The sequence below is a fragment of the Camellia sinensis genome, chromosome 6 (assembly GCF_055761805.1).
Source record: "Camellia sinensis isolate YWXY chromosome 6, ASM5576180v1, whole genome shotgun sequence".
Taxonomy (NCBI): domain Eukaryota; kingdom Viridiplantae; phylum Streptophyta; class Magnoliopsida; order Ericales; family Theaceae; genus Camellia; species Camellia sinensis.
Window position 1 is genome coordinate 190,096,933 of NC_138966.1, and position 16,373 is coordinate 190,113,305.

The 16,373-nt window shown below is 34.0% G+C and overlaps 1 protein-coding gene across 2 annotated transcripts; it reads right to left on the reverse strand.

Moving 5' to 3' along the window:
* Positions 1-544: 544 nt before the first annotated feature.
* Positions 545-11,707, reverse strand: LOC114275165 (SAC3 family protein B). Of its 2 annotated transcripts, XM_028217156.2 has the most exons (16): positions 11,338-11,707; positions 10,033-10,131; positions 9,589-9,822; positions 8,598-8,720; positions 7,547-7,777; positions 6,697-6,924; positions 6,351-6,598; positions 5,636-5,736; positions 5,306-5,521; positions 4,584-4,811; positions 4,411-4,502; positions 4,228-4,321; positions 3,864-3,956; positions 3,006-3,778; positions 2,808-2,922; positions 545-2,619 (listed from the first exon to the last, which is right to left on the reverse strand). In XM_028217156.2, exons 1-16 carry the CDS (start codon positions 11,469-11,471, stop codon positions 868-870), a joined length of 4,761 nt encoding a protein of 1,586 aa, XP_028072957.2. In that variant the 5' UTR covers positions 11,472-11,707; the 3' UTR covers positions 545-867. The 2 variants fall into 2 exon arrangements, with proteins under 2 accessions (XP_028072957.2, XP_082731818.1); XM_082875692.1 differs by lacking the exon at positions 6,697-6,924.
* Positions 11,708-16,373: the final 4,666 nt, after the last annotated feature.

The following is a 16,373-nucleotide window of genomic DNA, read 5'->3' on the forward strand; positions in this document are numbered from 1 at the left end:
CTTTGCATTTCCTCTTAGCACCCTAAAGTTAAAAAGTAATGGTGACAGAGGTGCTTTGTGAATGAAGTTTTATCCAACCCTAGCCCTCCATGAGCATGAGCTGGTAGCTGTTTCCTGGAGTCTTGTGAGACCGACAGTAAACCCTGAGGAAGTCTTTTGTTCAAATCTCACTTCCACTGTTTTGTGGGTGCTGGCAAATATCGCAGTCTAATTATTCGAACAAAAATGTTTGTGGATGATATATTCAAATTGTTAATACTAACTACAAATGCATTTATAAAAAAATAACAATAACACCCCAAGTTTTAATTGAATCATACTTTGGCTCTATCTTTTAATTGCAATAATTAATTTTTTATATTTTAACTTGTGATTATTTCGTAACTTATCATAAAAAAATTTGAACAAAAAGTACTCACGTGTGGGCCTTGTGAGAACATTAAAAAATTGTTATAAATTGGAGTGAGTTTTCAATTGTGAGATCAGGTAAAATTTGATTGAAATATGAAAAGTACAATTTTACAAACAAAAAGAGGCAATGATAGGCAATAAACATGTAAAGATCTTATATTTCCTCATTCTGCAAAGTAACATCTCCAACAAATTACAAAGCTCATTAAAAGGATAAAACTCCTTGGCAAAAATACATAATTATACAAAACTTCATGCCTATACGGAATTGTGCACGATTCTCTTGTGAATCGCCTTCACCAAGTTATGGCATTCAGGATCTGAATCCAGGGGGAAAAATTTCTTGTAAATTCAAGATATTCGTTGTTGAACTAAAAAATATCTTCTCCCATGGGCGTTAGCAGATGTTTTTCATTCTTCACTCTGTCCTTGGTAGCCTTTCCAAAGTCAACCTCATTAAAAATAAATCGATAGTTTGTTATCAATCCTGTCCTGCAACATATTACACTGCTCCAACAACTTGCTCAGTTTGTCAGCTTCTCTCGTGGCCACCACTAACCTGCTGCTAGTTTCAGTTGATCCATGCTCTATATAATTGTCATTGTTTGTCTCAGACAAGTTACCATTTTGGGCTGCATTGGTAGCTTGTACAGTACTACCATTAGAAACCATTGCCGATGGAGGCTGGAAAGCCTTGTCTTCTGTATGACCCATGCTCGATGCAAAAGAGCCATAGCTAACTTCAACCATTTCATCTAGAGATGGGTGAGTTAAATAATAAGACGAAGATACAATGCCTTGAATCCCCGACATGTCCAGACCTGTTTTTGAAATATCCGAGTCAAGCTGCTCCAGAATATAAGCAGAAGAGAATGCACCATTGGATAAACTCATTAAGCGCCAATTGAAAACTCGTTGGAAAATCATAACCCACTTCGGAATGATATAGTAGGTTGAGTTATGGAGCTCAAGACGCGCACCCTTTTGTAGCATTACACGTGCCTCATTTGTTGCCAGCGATAGTCCCATCATTTTACTCAACTGGGTAAGGTAACTGATCAAGCAATCTTCAAGTTTTTGTTTCTGCTTTTCAATATCTTCACCCAAATTAGAACCTCTGTAGAGCCAAGATATGTCGTCATGAAATGAAGGAAGTCGACAGTCTCTTAGAGCACAAATAAGCAATTCAATTCTTGCTGACGAGCTCCATCCGATGTCTGGCAGATATAATTTCACCGCTTCATACTCCTTGCTAGTCTTCTCCAGCAAAGCAATCTCAGAACAAGGCCAAGAGGCAGGATTTGCATCAGCTGCAGCAGCAACCTTTCCCACTGTTCGATGCAAGGCTTCGTTAAAGGCCGATATACAGTGGTCCGGACCTACTTCATAATCGCTCATCTCGTCAAGCACCTTCAGCGAAGAATTCAAGTGGGTCAAAGTCAGTTCACGCGTATTTACACAACTAACAATAGGTTGTAAGGGTGATTGGCTTGCGAGCCACTGCAATCCCCCTCTCAATTGCTCATCACTGAAAAACCCATCAAACTCTTCCAATTGCTGGTTCTTCGCAAGGAAAACAACCGAAATTTTATTTACCCGTGAACTGTCAATGTCATGGAGCCCCAATCGTTCAGCCATTATGGATGAAGAATCTGAATTTTCTTCATACGAGTCTATTACGATTAGAAGGGGCAACTGGGAACCAGAAGGTAAAGACATAAGAAGGTTATGGAGCCGAAACTTTTGGATCTCCAATGAGATGCTTCCAGATACAAGGAAAAGAGCTGCATTTGCACCTAATAATATCTCATTCGTATCATCAAGTTTTGCATCCCTGACGATAGACAAACAGCACGTGGTGTCACCACCAGATTGGCTGGGAACCCATTTCTTCCATATTGACAGGCCCGGGGATGAAATTATTACGTCATCATCACCTTTGCTGGTAGGAATGAGCTTAGAATGCAACCAGGAGCCTGCAGTAAAATGAGCAACCTGACTCGATTGCTGCAGCCTGTCGCCATCTGGATTGTCTGTCTGAGAGCATAAAATTATTTTCCAGCAAAAACATTTGGCAGCCGGGTTTCTTTCATTAAGTGTAGCAGCTATCACATCTGAAACATTTAGCCTTGACCATGATCTTTCATGTCTTTCGTATCTTTCATGCATAACACGGTTGATGTTGAACACACCAGAAGTGCTTGGTTGCTTTATAAGAAGAAAAAAGAATTAGAAGCTTCAGCAAAATATTTCAGTTTAAAAAGATCAATAGCAAAATTCTTATGGTCAACGCATAGTTTAATTGTATAGTCATTAATAACAATACTTAAAATAATGAGTCAAAAAGAGGGGGACAACAAGACAAAAGGAGGTATGCCAACAATAATAATACTTACATCAATGTTCTGTCGAATTCTTGGGCCCATCGATAGTGAATTTAACGCGGCCATAGCAGAGAACTGCCTTTGTTCACGTAACTCTCTTTTCTTTGATGAACGACGCTTCCATAATCTGACCCAAAAAAATGCAAGAAGAGTGAGATATAGGACAGAAAACACCATAGTTACAGTCACATCAGTAGAAAGAATTGCAACCTGAAGATCAGTTTGAGTTTTGCCTCAGCAGCTTCCTCATCATGATAACTAGGCTCAACTTCCTCGGTTTCAACATCTTGATCATATGTATGCTCTTCATCTTCCAAATCTTCGATAAACACTTTCTGAGGGACATAATTTTCCATAGCAGAATCAAATTCAAAACTTGCAATTTTTTCTTGGCCAACTCTTTCCGACATGATTTCCAATGGAACGGCTTTTGTGTCAGAATGTGTTTTTCTCTCCAGAGAGTTTCGGAAGACGGGATCAAAATTTGGTTTCCCCATGCTTCCAACTCTAGCTTGCTGAGATTTAGGGGAATTATGTGCCAAGGAGAAATCCCGTGCCAAGGGACTTATGGTATCTATCCGAAAGACATCTTCACTCTGTTGACCAATTACTAATGGTTTGACCATGGGCTTCACTTGTGTTCCATCTTTTGGGGATGGCACGGCTTCATAATCATCCATTTCCTCATCAATGACCTGGGCATGACTTTCTGTCCCATTGAATTGAACAGGTTTTGATTCCTTCTCGTAGACCTTAACCAACTGGACCTCTCTTTCTTCTTCAGCAGGTAATGACACTATTGTATGAGGAGATGAAACATCCTCAACTATCCTTCGTGACTTCTTCATATGAACAAGTTTCGAACACTTCACTGGATAGTCATTATCACTGTTGAGAAATAGCCCTTCCTTCACCATATATGGCTCTTCAAATTCCTTTATCACAAAGCCATGATACTCCAACAGGTTTTCTATGTTGTCTTCCTGATTTCAGACAATGAAGCATAGATTTAAAGACGGAGAAATTGGAAATTGCTTGGCAATATGCATCAAGACAAAGAATAAGTACCTCCATTGCAAGCCATTTGGCAACATGTGTGACAGGGATACCTTGGTTATTTTGTACACCACAATGTAGAGAAGCAAGTGCTTGGGTTCGCAACTGTTCGTGATAACATGGCAATGAGACAATTTATTTTAGTCAGCGCAGACATGTGCATGCACAGATAACTTGAGTTGAGTGTAATACCCATCAAAAACATAGAAAAGAGCATGATTCAATAAAATTCACCATATGTAGAAACGTGAGCTTTTACTAACTCCAATACATTATTCACAACACTATGCATAAAGAAAACTCATGCTTTAAATAGAATTGATTATATAAATTCCTATCATAAGCATTAAGATCACAAAGGAACCATTACCCATACCTTTGCAAAGTGAGCATGCATTAGGCATGCTTGGAGGTAACTCGCTTTTCTTGCAAGTCGAAAGAAAGCTATAAAATTACCAGTTCTGCAGGCTCTGGAAGGACAAAAATACTACCCATTATTAGATTCAGTCATATGAAGGTAGTCTTATTCAGTAACTTCATATGCAAGGGGCAAAACAACCTTGCTACATCACGGGCAAATAATATTTCTGGGGTTTGCCTTATCTCCGGTGTCATCTTGGAAAGATCAAGCGAGAGCTCTGCAGGTTCAACCTGGCACAGATATCTTTATTTACACGGACAAGAATTGAAACCAAAAAAAGTAAAATGGAGTGCCCAATGTTGATGACTTACTTTGTATCCAGGATGTTTGTCCAGCTTGAGAAGCGCGTAATAACCTCGAAATTCTTTCTCCGTTGGCACCTGCATTCCTTTCTTCCTGTGGTCGTCATACAATTGAAACAATTCAACAGAAGTTTTGTTCATCTGTTCAATGTTAAGGTGTGCATCAAATCCCTCCGAAAAGCCTTCTCCTTTTGTATATTCACATAATTCATGCATGGCTACTATGTGAAGTCTTATCTGAAACCCACAGCAATCAACAATACCATTTAGTTGTCTAAAGAGTTAAGTGGCATTTTAGCAACCAACAAATGTCAATTCAACACAACAAACAACAATTAATACACGAATTGAAGATGAATGAAAATATAAGTAAAAAGGTGCAGTGCGGCTGAACTCAAGAACAAAATGAAGTAACTTAAGCCCATGTCACCAACTATAAGCAATCTGTCAATCTGTGGCAAAGATAAAGGCTACCCTAGTTACTACTAGTAACCCAAATAGCAAAACTTTGAAGAATTCAAAAAATAAAATACACATCAACACACGTATCAACATAGAAATATGGACTACTAGTCATTCAAGAAGAAGACTTTTTTCATCCTACACCTCATCTGACTCAGCGCCATTGAGTGATCATTCTAACATGTGCCAGAATAGTACACACCATGTTGTCAAGAGACCCCAATTTACCTTTGAGAAAATGAGATTAAATCTATAGGAAAAGGACATACCATTTGCTCCAACATGGTAATAGCATCAAGGTTAAAAATGTGTTGCATCCTCAGATCCATCCGAATTGCCCTCATCCTATCCCACAAGAAGTTATATAAACCAAGAAACTTGTCATCATAAGGATGGTCTAGCAAATACAGAAGATAATCAATTGTCATCTGCAGGATTGGCATGGGTCTTATCAAGTCTGCTTCCCTCTCTGCTGTCCTAGTATACTGCAAGAATCATATAAGAACACCCATCATACCACCTCTAATAGGATAAATATCTCAATCGTATATATATTTTTCTTTTGGGTACCAAAAGAAAAATAGAGCTTCATAGAGTACCTTCTTAACAGCGAGGGACTTGCTGGTTTGATTTCTATCTCCATCCAAGCGTTCATATTGATCAAGATCCCCTTTCCTCTCTCTCTCTGCTCTTTCAGATTCTGAATACAGAACAAGAATCTGACACATTATAAGATCATACAAATTTTCAAAACCTTATATACTCTTAGAAGCCTACAACAACACAACAAACTAAGCCTTGTGTTCCACTCAAGTGGGGTCACTACATGAAACCTTTTTCACCACTATCAAGGGCTATATACTCAGTTAAATTAATATACTGTTAGAAGCCTCCACATGAAAAACAAGGACAGCTAGTGGCTTCAACATAGAAGAGAACTAGATGGGACTACTAACTATAAAATTCAGAATAAAGGAATTAGATAAACGATCATATTACAAGAGAGTGAAATAGACTGAATTTCTTAGTTTCAGAATGGAAGTTTTCTCTGTAACAAAGAATGATTCAACAAGACTAATATTCTATGAGGTTTTTTTAATTTTGAAATTGTTAGTTTCTTTTTCATACATGTTGCAACCCCTTGCTGCTCTTTTAAAGCAATTTTATATTTATAAAATAAAAATAAAAACAAAAATAAAAATAAAAATAAAAATAAAAGAGAGAGAAGAGAAGTTAGCATTGACTTATGACCTCAACATTGCAGCTTCTATAATTAAAATGCTTGCACCTTGATCAAAAAGTAGAGACATGTACCTGGACACATATCTGGACATAATCCAATTATAATAGTAGATGATTCCAGTCCTTCATAATCAGGCAGAACATTGCCATCGGAAGCCATGTCCGTAGAATGTTCCCCCAACGTTTTTCGCCTTTCTGTCAAAGGCTGATCATGCTTATTCACAAAAAACTTTTGGTTTCCAATGCCAGAAGTGCTTTCAACAGGTTGGCTAAGTTCCACCTTGAAGCGGGCTAATCGCTTTGCTTTGGCTTGCATTTCTCTGCAAATCACGAGGGAAATGAAATAAGAAACTAACTAAAATTTTAAAGAAAAATACTAGTTAATGACAAATGAATTCAAATGCACAAAACAATTTACCGTTCAATGTCATCTTGAGCAGAAGAGTTGCCCTGAAAGACTTGATCAGTTGAAGGAAAAGGAGGTGATCTAGTTCTTTTGGGAACTGGAAAGTTGGTGGGCTTAGTTGAAGCAGTTTTATCGTCAATACTCCGTGCAGATGGCAGGGGCATATAAGGAGTTTCGGAATCAGGAGCTTTGGAAAGATTATTTGATCTTGTGCCCAATCTAGGAGGTGATGGAGAAGGTCTGAACAAGGAAAATCTACAATTTATTTATCTGAGGTTGGGGGCAGGAGAGAGAATTGCAAAAATCATCATCCAAAAGAGACACAATAAAGAGGACAAATAATATACTCTTTATCTCCTAGAGTCCTAGGAGCTCTCTTTCATCAATTTTCATTTCCACAATTCATCTAGAAATTCCATATACCAAGATCTCAAATGAAAAATCTTTAACGAAATAAGTGTTCTCTCTCTGCTTGGTGGGGGTAAGGGTGTTGAGGATTAATAATGCCATATTTTCATCAACTTGAAATTATAAAGTTGAATAGATTCCATTGATATTTCTTAAGAATTTAAAATTGCTTTCATCACAATTGGGAATATCATCTTTGAATCATATTGAATCGCAAAGGGTAATTATATTTTTTCTTTCATTGCTTGAGTCTTTTATTGAGTTAATGATGTTCTTGTCATAATCTTCTAGCGTTTAAGATTCTTCAAGGAAATTTACTTTTAAGTTGCAAAGGTATCTTCTTCCATCTTGGCTAAAAAAAAATTGATATTTTTCATTGTAACATTCAAAAAATTCTCAAAAAGAAAAGGCTAAAATATTGATCACACTCAGAATCTGCTTGCTTTACTTATACCTTTTAGAATCATTTCGACTAAAATGAGAATTTTCCTGGGAAACTTCATCTGCAGATGGTATAGGTGGGGACCTGGTTCTTTTTGGGGCCTGAGCATCCACATTCTTGGTTGCAAATTTTTTTCTAGAATCATAAGGTAAGACTGCAGGCTGGTCTTGGCGTGTCCATGAGTTGCTAAAATTGCTCGGCAACTTTGCCTGGTTACCCCATACAGGGGGAGATACGGCAGTTCTGTATGACAAATCACAGCATAATCAGATAAATCTCGGGAAAATTACACATATCTTAGGATAAACTATGTGCTACTAACTAGAGCATGTACGAAATGAACAGAAATTTCTCTTAATAAAAAGCACATGACTTTAACCATTCAACCAACAATGGTAATATTCTTCATTATCATTTTACAACAATGAGCAACCAAATAAATACCAAAAGAGCTCTGCGAACCGCAATTTTGACAATTTTTTAGACAGGTATTTAGTAAGATACTATATCATTGGCATGGGATAAGGCAAAGCAAGCCTCCTAAACCCAAAATGAGCCCACATCTACGCCCGTTAAAAGGGCTTCGAACCCCATCCGGTATGGATATTCAGAGCAGGTTACCTAATAGTCCCGATATATGCCCATCCCGGTAGACGTTGTCAAGGTACTTGCATCCCAAACCTTAACCCCAACCATGGGTCCAAATGCACAGTATCCCATGGGAGTCTGGTGCAGCACAAGACATGTTATAATTAAGAGATCTGCGGTTTCAACTATATACCAGATCATATAATTTTGGACCTATTATTCATGATTTTATCCCTACTTTTCATCAAAAGAGACCAACATCTAGAATAGCAATGTCATAGCACATGGTGCATAATAGACAAAACATTCAATGTTTTTATCCTCCAGATGCAGTGGAAATTGTTACTGGATTCTAACTTTCCACTTGCATTGCTTGAGTATGAGCAACATGCTTAAATTTTCCATAACATCAACAAATACACAGTAACAAGCACCTGCCCACACACACAGAAGGCACAGTTTATGTTACAAATACCTCTGAGTTTCAACAAAAGGACCAAAATTGTCAACAGAATGATAGTTTTCTGGGAAAAAAGAAGGTGGTCGTGGCCTCTGAGGTACAGCCTGCCTATGATCATTGAAGAGCGAATCTGAAGGCCTACCCAAATAAACAAAGCAAAAGTCGTTAGATACTCAAAATAAACAGCAATAGAAGACAATAAGTCTTTAAAATGCTATTTGTCATGTAGAACAAGTGATAGAACGATTAGAATAAAATTGATAGATGGGTGAAGGTGAGTTAAGAAATCTCATTTAATTCATTACTGGCCACCAAACATATGGCCTCCCTTAAATTAAGATGGAACTTAAGTATATAAAAGCCCATGAATAGGTATAATACTACTTTCAGAGAAAGTAACTCAAGCTATTGAGAAATTGTATATCCTTCATGACATTGTCCAGTGTAAAATCTTATATACTTCAAGTATAAGGTCCAATGCAGCTCAACCAGAAAAGCATGTAATGGAATTCCTGAACCCCTAACATAAACTTAAACAGAGCCGACCAAAGAAAACCTAATCCTAAGATAACTCTAATAACAAATTAAACTCCTAGAAACTAAGCTCTCAGTTAGTGTTCCTTTCATGATCTTCATCACATTGCCTCCAAGGACAACATTATTAGAGATGAACGCCTATTTTCCCTTTACCATCAAACATTATTCCATATGAAGGCAGAAAACCTATGAATAAGACATTACTATGTTAATATGTGCATATAACATTTTCCGATATAAGTAGCCAATTCCTCACAAGAATTAATGGCTTGACAGTGACTGCACAGACAAGAAGAAAAGAAGGAAAACTAAATGTTCAACATAATACACTTCAACCACTGCATAAAATCTAATAACAAAATAACTATACAGTGGACATAGAGGTATAGGTTTCACCATGTTATGTGCAACAAGAAGCAAATTCAATGCTACCGATAAATAATACTTCACACGCGATAAAATAACTTACCTCGTACTGCCCCTTCTAGTGTTTCTCACACCATCTTCATCAGTAGACAGCAACTGAGGTGGTCTGGTTCTTTTCAGGTCTTGAAGTGACGTAATTTTGGCAGGGACGTAAGCTCCAGAATTTTGTGAATCAAGAAATGAAGTGACTGCAGAAGGCCTTTGATGAGTTTGGGCATCATAACTATAGAAAGATTTTTGCCCGGTGTCACCTGCTTTAGGAGAAGACTCAATGGGCCTAAGAGAAAATATAGCAATCAATAATACATTATAAGATATATTGATTTTTATAAAAATGTATAAAAATTAACAAATTATATGCCAACAGATGCACAACCCTTATGAGCAAATGCTCCCAAAAGGATCAAGTTTGAGGAAAAAGGAGAGATCCCTTTAACGGATAAGGAAGTAAGACATTATAAAGCTATAAGTTTGCATGATTTGTTACCTAAGTACTGCTGAAGAAGGATAAGCAGGACCCATTACAAAGCGGCTGCTTTGAAAATGTGATGGTGGCGAATATGTTCTCTCTGGAGCTTCAAGTTCCCTATTACAGAACAAAAAATCCATAAGCTTTCCCAACAAATCATATGAAAGCAAGAACAGCTTCGATAACATAATTACAACAATGGTTAGTGGGGACATATCTCTTGACTCAAAAGTTGATCCATGGACTCTACTACCCGTCTATGGAAAATTTTGAAATTACCAAAATATCCAAACTTAAACAACACCATAAAACACTTAGAAAAGTAGTGAGATTACCTAATCTAGATAATCATGAAATAAGAGGCTCCACTAATGCTACCCATTTGACTGTACATGGTTCTAGTTGATCGCAATTGAATCCAGCTTAAAACCAACCAATTTTCAAATTTTGCCGCTTCTTTAATTTTACTCCTTTTCTTCTTTTTTGATAAATAAAACACAAATACAATAATTTTACTCTTTTTCTTGCTCTTCTTGTTATGGCATCACCTCTCTATTCAATGTCCTAAATTGCATAGATTCTACCCTAATGGTTGTATGGGGCACAACGACATAAACATTAAACAGACATATGAAGAAGGCACAAAGGGAGCAGAAGAAAGGGGGTGGAAAGCACAAATTTAAATAGGATACTGGCTGCAGTATTGGCAGGTGGCCCCTGAAGAGTCAATAGCAATAAATAAAAAAAAAGAAAAAAAGAAAAAGCTAGAACATGAATTAATACAACACACAAGACAATCGTACACAACTCAAGGTAGCTCTTAAATTCCAAATACTTCAATCCAGATGCAAGAATTGTTCCACTGGTACATACAACGTAAGCCTATATAGGCTCACACTCACTGTGAGAAACCAAAACTCAACCTAGCCGAAAAGAAAAGAACAGAAAAAACAAAAAAAACACAACACGATTAGCTAGGTAGGCAGTGAGATTCGAACCAACTGATCTAAAAGCTTAATTTTTTGTTGAATTGTAGGGGCTTCTCAATAACTTTATTTCTTTCTTTATGAGACCCTTTTCAAAAGATCAACAATGTGACCAGTTTGAAACCCTTTTCCTTATCCACCGAATCATTGTCTAATTAGGGTTCCTTCACTTCACATGTAACTCAATAATCAAATATATTACTGGGTTATCTCTCAAGGCTCAAAACATCTAATACCAATAAAAAAGACGCATTCAAACTAGTTTATGTTCTATAACATGTATATATATATATATATATATATATATATAAGAGAGAGAGAGAGAGAGAGAGAGTACGTGGGAGATCGTTGAAGGGGAGAAGCGGAGAAAGGAGGAGTTGGGGAAGGAGGGCGAGGGAAGTGGGGAAAAGGGTTTTGTGATGTGGGGGCTGCACTTGGACCTGAGTTCTTCCCAAATCCCTGGAACGCCATTCTTCCCACTTCACAGCTTATATATACATATGTGTGTGTATAAAAATGTGTGTATATATGCGGCTCAATTGTATGATCCTCTCTCTCTCTCTCTCTCTAGAAATTGGTTTGTGTGAATCTGCTTGTTTCTCTTCTCTGGTTGTGTTTTGTAGTGTCGCTATTGGGTTTTGCAGAGGAGTCTGAAGCCTGAATGAAGGAGGAGGGAGAGAGAGAGAGAGACAACAGGTGAATCAGGTGAATTATTATCGGACTCGAAGCTTTTTATCACCGTGACAAGAAGAAGCCATCATACGACGTCGTAAGATTACAATTTTTAGGGGTTTATTTGTTGTTTGCTTGACAATTAGGGTATATTTTGTAATTTTTGTATTTAATATTTTTTTTTTGGGTTGATAAATTACAACTTAAAATACGAATTATTCCTGTGACTTTAAAAATTACAAATATTTCATTGTTATAATTTTTTTGACAGAATTAACTGAAAAAAATAAAATTCTTAATTACCCTCTTATATAATAATAAAATTACTTAAATTATTAATTTAAATAAAATTTTGATATTATTAAAAACTGTTAATTGTTTTGATAATTTATTAATAAAATGAGTTATTTGTTAGGAATTTAAAAATTTTAAGGGATGCAATATAATTTCCATAACTACAATAAATAATTCTTATTTTAAGCAATCTCAAGAAGTGTATTTGTAATCGACAATGCTACGTAGCTCAAATTTTGTGGCTCAAAAGTGGCTCAAATGGTCAAAACGACGTCGTTTTGAGTACAGAACAACATAAAAATAGTCAAAACGACGTCGTTTTGGCCATTTGAGCCATTTTTGAGCCACAAAATTTGAGTTACGAGACATTTTCTATTTGTAATTCACTTTTTTTTTTTTTTGGCTTATAAACAATTTGTAAAATATAAATAAAAATTGCTCAGTTGATGATATTTATAGTTACAAAAAATTTAAACATTAGGATTATTTACAAAATGAGATTTGTTTAAAATATAAAATTATCTCTGTAATTAATTTAAATAAAAAATTTATGAACTACTCTAATTATTTCATTAACAAATTAAAATTTGTTTCTTACCCTAAATTTCACTTTTTTTTATTATTAAATTTGATTAAAAAAATCAAGTGTAATTTTTCCTAAATTTTTCATAATTTTCTCTTACCTATCGCTTCATCTTCTTAAATTTTAAGAAATTCAAATTTGATGAATTATTTTTTGATGAAAAAATAACTCTCCATTAATTTTGATGAATATTTATTAATGAAAAATTGAAAATATTTTTTTTATTAAATTTAAATTAATCAAATAAAATGTGAGATATTAGATATGCTCTATCGAAAGGGAAATTTTGGGAGATATATTTTTTTTTAAACTCCCTGATATTAAGATTTTATAGTATAAATGACATTCAATATTTTCATAATATTTAAGGTTCCTCACACATCGATCCAGAGAAATTTCAATCCCTAGAGATATTCTCTCAAAATTTCTCTAGATTTCCCACTCTCCAAAGAAATTCTTTCCAAATTTTTCTAGACAAAGTAAGTTCAAGTCTCAGTTTGGCCTAATCTCTCTCTCTCTAATATTTTTGTCTTTTGATGTATAGTTGCAGAAGAAGAGCTAGAACCAAGGCGAGTAGAAGAGATTAAAAAATTTCAGAAAATCAAATTAGATCATTATTTTGTTCTCAAATTTTTTTCATTATTATTTTTTTCAAAAACATAAAAAATAAAAAATGACAACAAAAAGCAGAAGAATTTGATGTGCATGTGTTTTACTAATTTGATGTCTGCACTCTCTCTCTTTTTCTTCGTGATTCGCTTCAATTTTTAATCTCTCTCTCTACAACTGTGAAGGTTCTCAGTGTTGGTTCATATCAATTTGGATTTGAAAGCTCTGGACTTGCAAATGAAAAAGATACAATTTTTCGTTAATCGAAGCAAAACAAGTTGACGGCGATGGACTTCCCATTGGCGTCGAACTTGAGCAAGAAGAATACTTTGAAGCCTTCGTCATCAATTGCTACGAAACTACATAGATCGTTTTCGCCTTTGAGACTCTGTCGGTAACAAAATTTCTCTGTGATATATCGGTGTAGAGTTGAGGGACTTTAGACATCATACAATAATATTGTGAATTTATTCTATTACTAAAAATGGAAGAATGACCTTAGACTAATTTCCAAAAAAAAAAACTACAAAATCAATAAAACAAAAGAAATTGGATAGAAAAACTTATTACCATTAACTTTGGTAAGTAATAAGTTTTATATATTGTTTTATTTGAACTAACAAAAATGCTAGAAATTTTAAAAATTTAATCAAAAATTATACCAAATGTCTCATATGAATGTGAGACCTTCATGAGACCCATATTGTGTGCGTTTTACACTCAAATGAGACATTTAGTAGAATTTTTGATAATTTTTTTGGAATTTCTAACATTACTCTTGAACTAATTTTTCATATGAAAATAATATTCTAATCATTAAATGTTCGTATGAAAAATATTTTTTAAATAAATTTTTGGTTAATATATGAAATTAAAAAAAATTAAAAATATTTAGAATAATTTTAAAAATTTTATGAAAAATCGTGTAAAAATAAAGAAAACAAAAAAGAATATGATTTTTTTTGACTATTTCATTCTTTTAATTTTTTTTTCTCATTATTTTAACCACTTATTAAAGGGGACTTAAAGGTTGTGTTTGGTTTATCTTTGGAAAGGACACAATTTTCAAATCATTTTTCAAAATTTATAACTAAACACACAATTCAAAACTTAATTCAAAACTTTTTTTTAAAACTCAAAACAATTCTTTTCAAAACTCTATTTTAAAATAAAAAATTTTAAAAAATATTTTTTATTTTGTTTTCTAAAATTATTTTTAGGATCATGATTTGAGTATGGAGTCGTGTTTTAAGTTATGAGTTTTGAATTGAGTTTTAAAAAGAGTTTTGAGTTATATTTTGAATTTTTTTGGATTTTTTTAAAAATATTTAAAAATTTTCTTAATTTTATTTTTTTAGGGTAAATATTTTATATTTTAAATATTTATTTATTTATTTATTTTTTGGGTAGGTATATTTACTTATTTTAATATGCATTATATTTCATACATTTATGTGCTGTATTTTTTGAATATTATTTTTTTTTAAAAAAAATTATTTTAAATATATAATTTTTATTTAAAATATTTTTTTATTTTTTATTTTAAATATTTTATTTTATTTTATAAATATATTTTAAATGTTTTAATTTTTTTTTTGTTATGTGTTGGTTATGATTTAAGTGTAGAGTTTTGAAAGTAGTGTAGAGTTTCGAGTTATGTGTTTAGTTACAAATTTTGAAAATAATTTTTGAATTGAGTTTTGAGTTATGTGTTTGTTTATGATTTGAGTGTGAAGTTGTGTTTTGAGTTTAAAATATTAAAATTAAAAATTAAAATATTTACAAAATAAAATAAAATGTTTAAAACAAAAAAATTTAAAAAAATTAATTAAAATTATATATTTAAAATAAAAATAATAAAATTTTCTTAAACATTTTTTTAATATTTAAAAAAAATCAAAAAAATTCAAAATACAACTCAAAATTCAAACTCAAAACTTTTTTCAAAACTCAAAATTTTTTTCAAAATTAAAAATTCAAAAACTTTTTTCAAAACTTCTTTTAAAACACTTTTCAAAACTCATAGCCAAACAAATTTTCTCTTTTCAAAACTTAACTCACAATTCCACACTCAAATCACAACTCAAAAAAGAGAATCACAATTCCAAAACTAAACCGAAGGCTACCAAAGCTTTTTTTGAAAAAAAAATTAATATAAAAAATCAACATATTCCCTTTATTTGTTTCACATATTTTTTAATAAAATTATTAAAAATCAATTCCTAAAAGTGGTTTGAGAATTTATATTATTTTAGTTATTTTTTGAATTTTTATAAAAAAAATAATATGATAATTTATAATAACTTTTTACTTTTAAATTAAAACAGTCTAACCCCGAACAGGGCTAAATAAGTAGAAAATGAATTTTGTATAAGTGTGTTATATGTACCAATTGGTATGTTAATTAATATACCAACATTTACTATGATATTATTACTTTAAAATTATAGACCCATCCTGTAACAACCCACATTTATGTCTTAGTCATGTTCATGAGCATTTGTATGATTACAACTCGTTAAGTTTGCATTTGCATGTTTGTAACTTGTTTTGCTTAAGTAAGGTCCATGCCTTGTTTTGTGTTTATGTGATTTGTCTAAGTGTTGTGTGCATGCTGTGTTCCTTCCTTGGTGTCTCGAGCTTAAGTCATGTTAAGCCTAGGTTATGTCAAGCCTAGGTCATGTTACGCCTAGATCATTCCAAGCCGAGGTCATCTTCAGTCTAGAAGTTATCTTGGAACCCCTTTGTTTGACCTCCACCTTCGCCCTGACATATTGGCCGAGATGTCATTATCTAGGCCGAGGTGTTCATCACCAAGGCCGAGATGTGTATTATCTAGGCCGAGATGTTACCTTTGCACCCAAGTGATCTTGTCTTGGAGTGGTATGACCTAGACCGAGGTGTGGCACATCTAGGCCAAGGTGTGGCAAAACTTAGTCAAGTGTTGTCCTTCCTAGCCGAGGTCATTGTCACCTTAGTTGCCGAAACTTTGTTCTTAGTCGATGTCATCACTTGCCGGAGTGCCTTACCGAGTAGCTTGTTAGATACACTTTGTTATGGTCTTGTCTTGTCAATCTATCACCTTTTTGAGGAGAACCAACTAGCCGTTGCCACGTGTTCGAGCTGAGCGTTAAGTCAGCCGATAGAGAGAGAAAACCTATCATTTGTTATATCTTTGTTTTGAAGAGGAGAGAGAAGCTCTAGAAGAGGGAGAT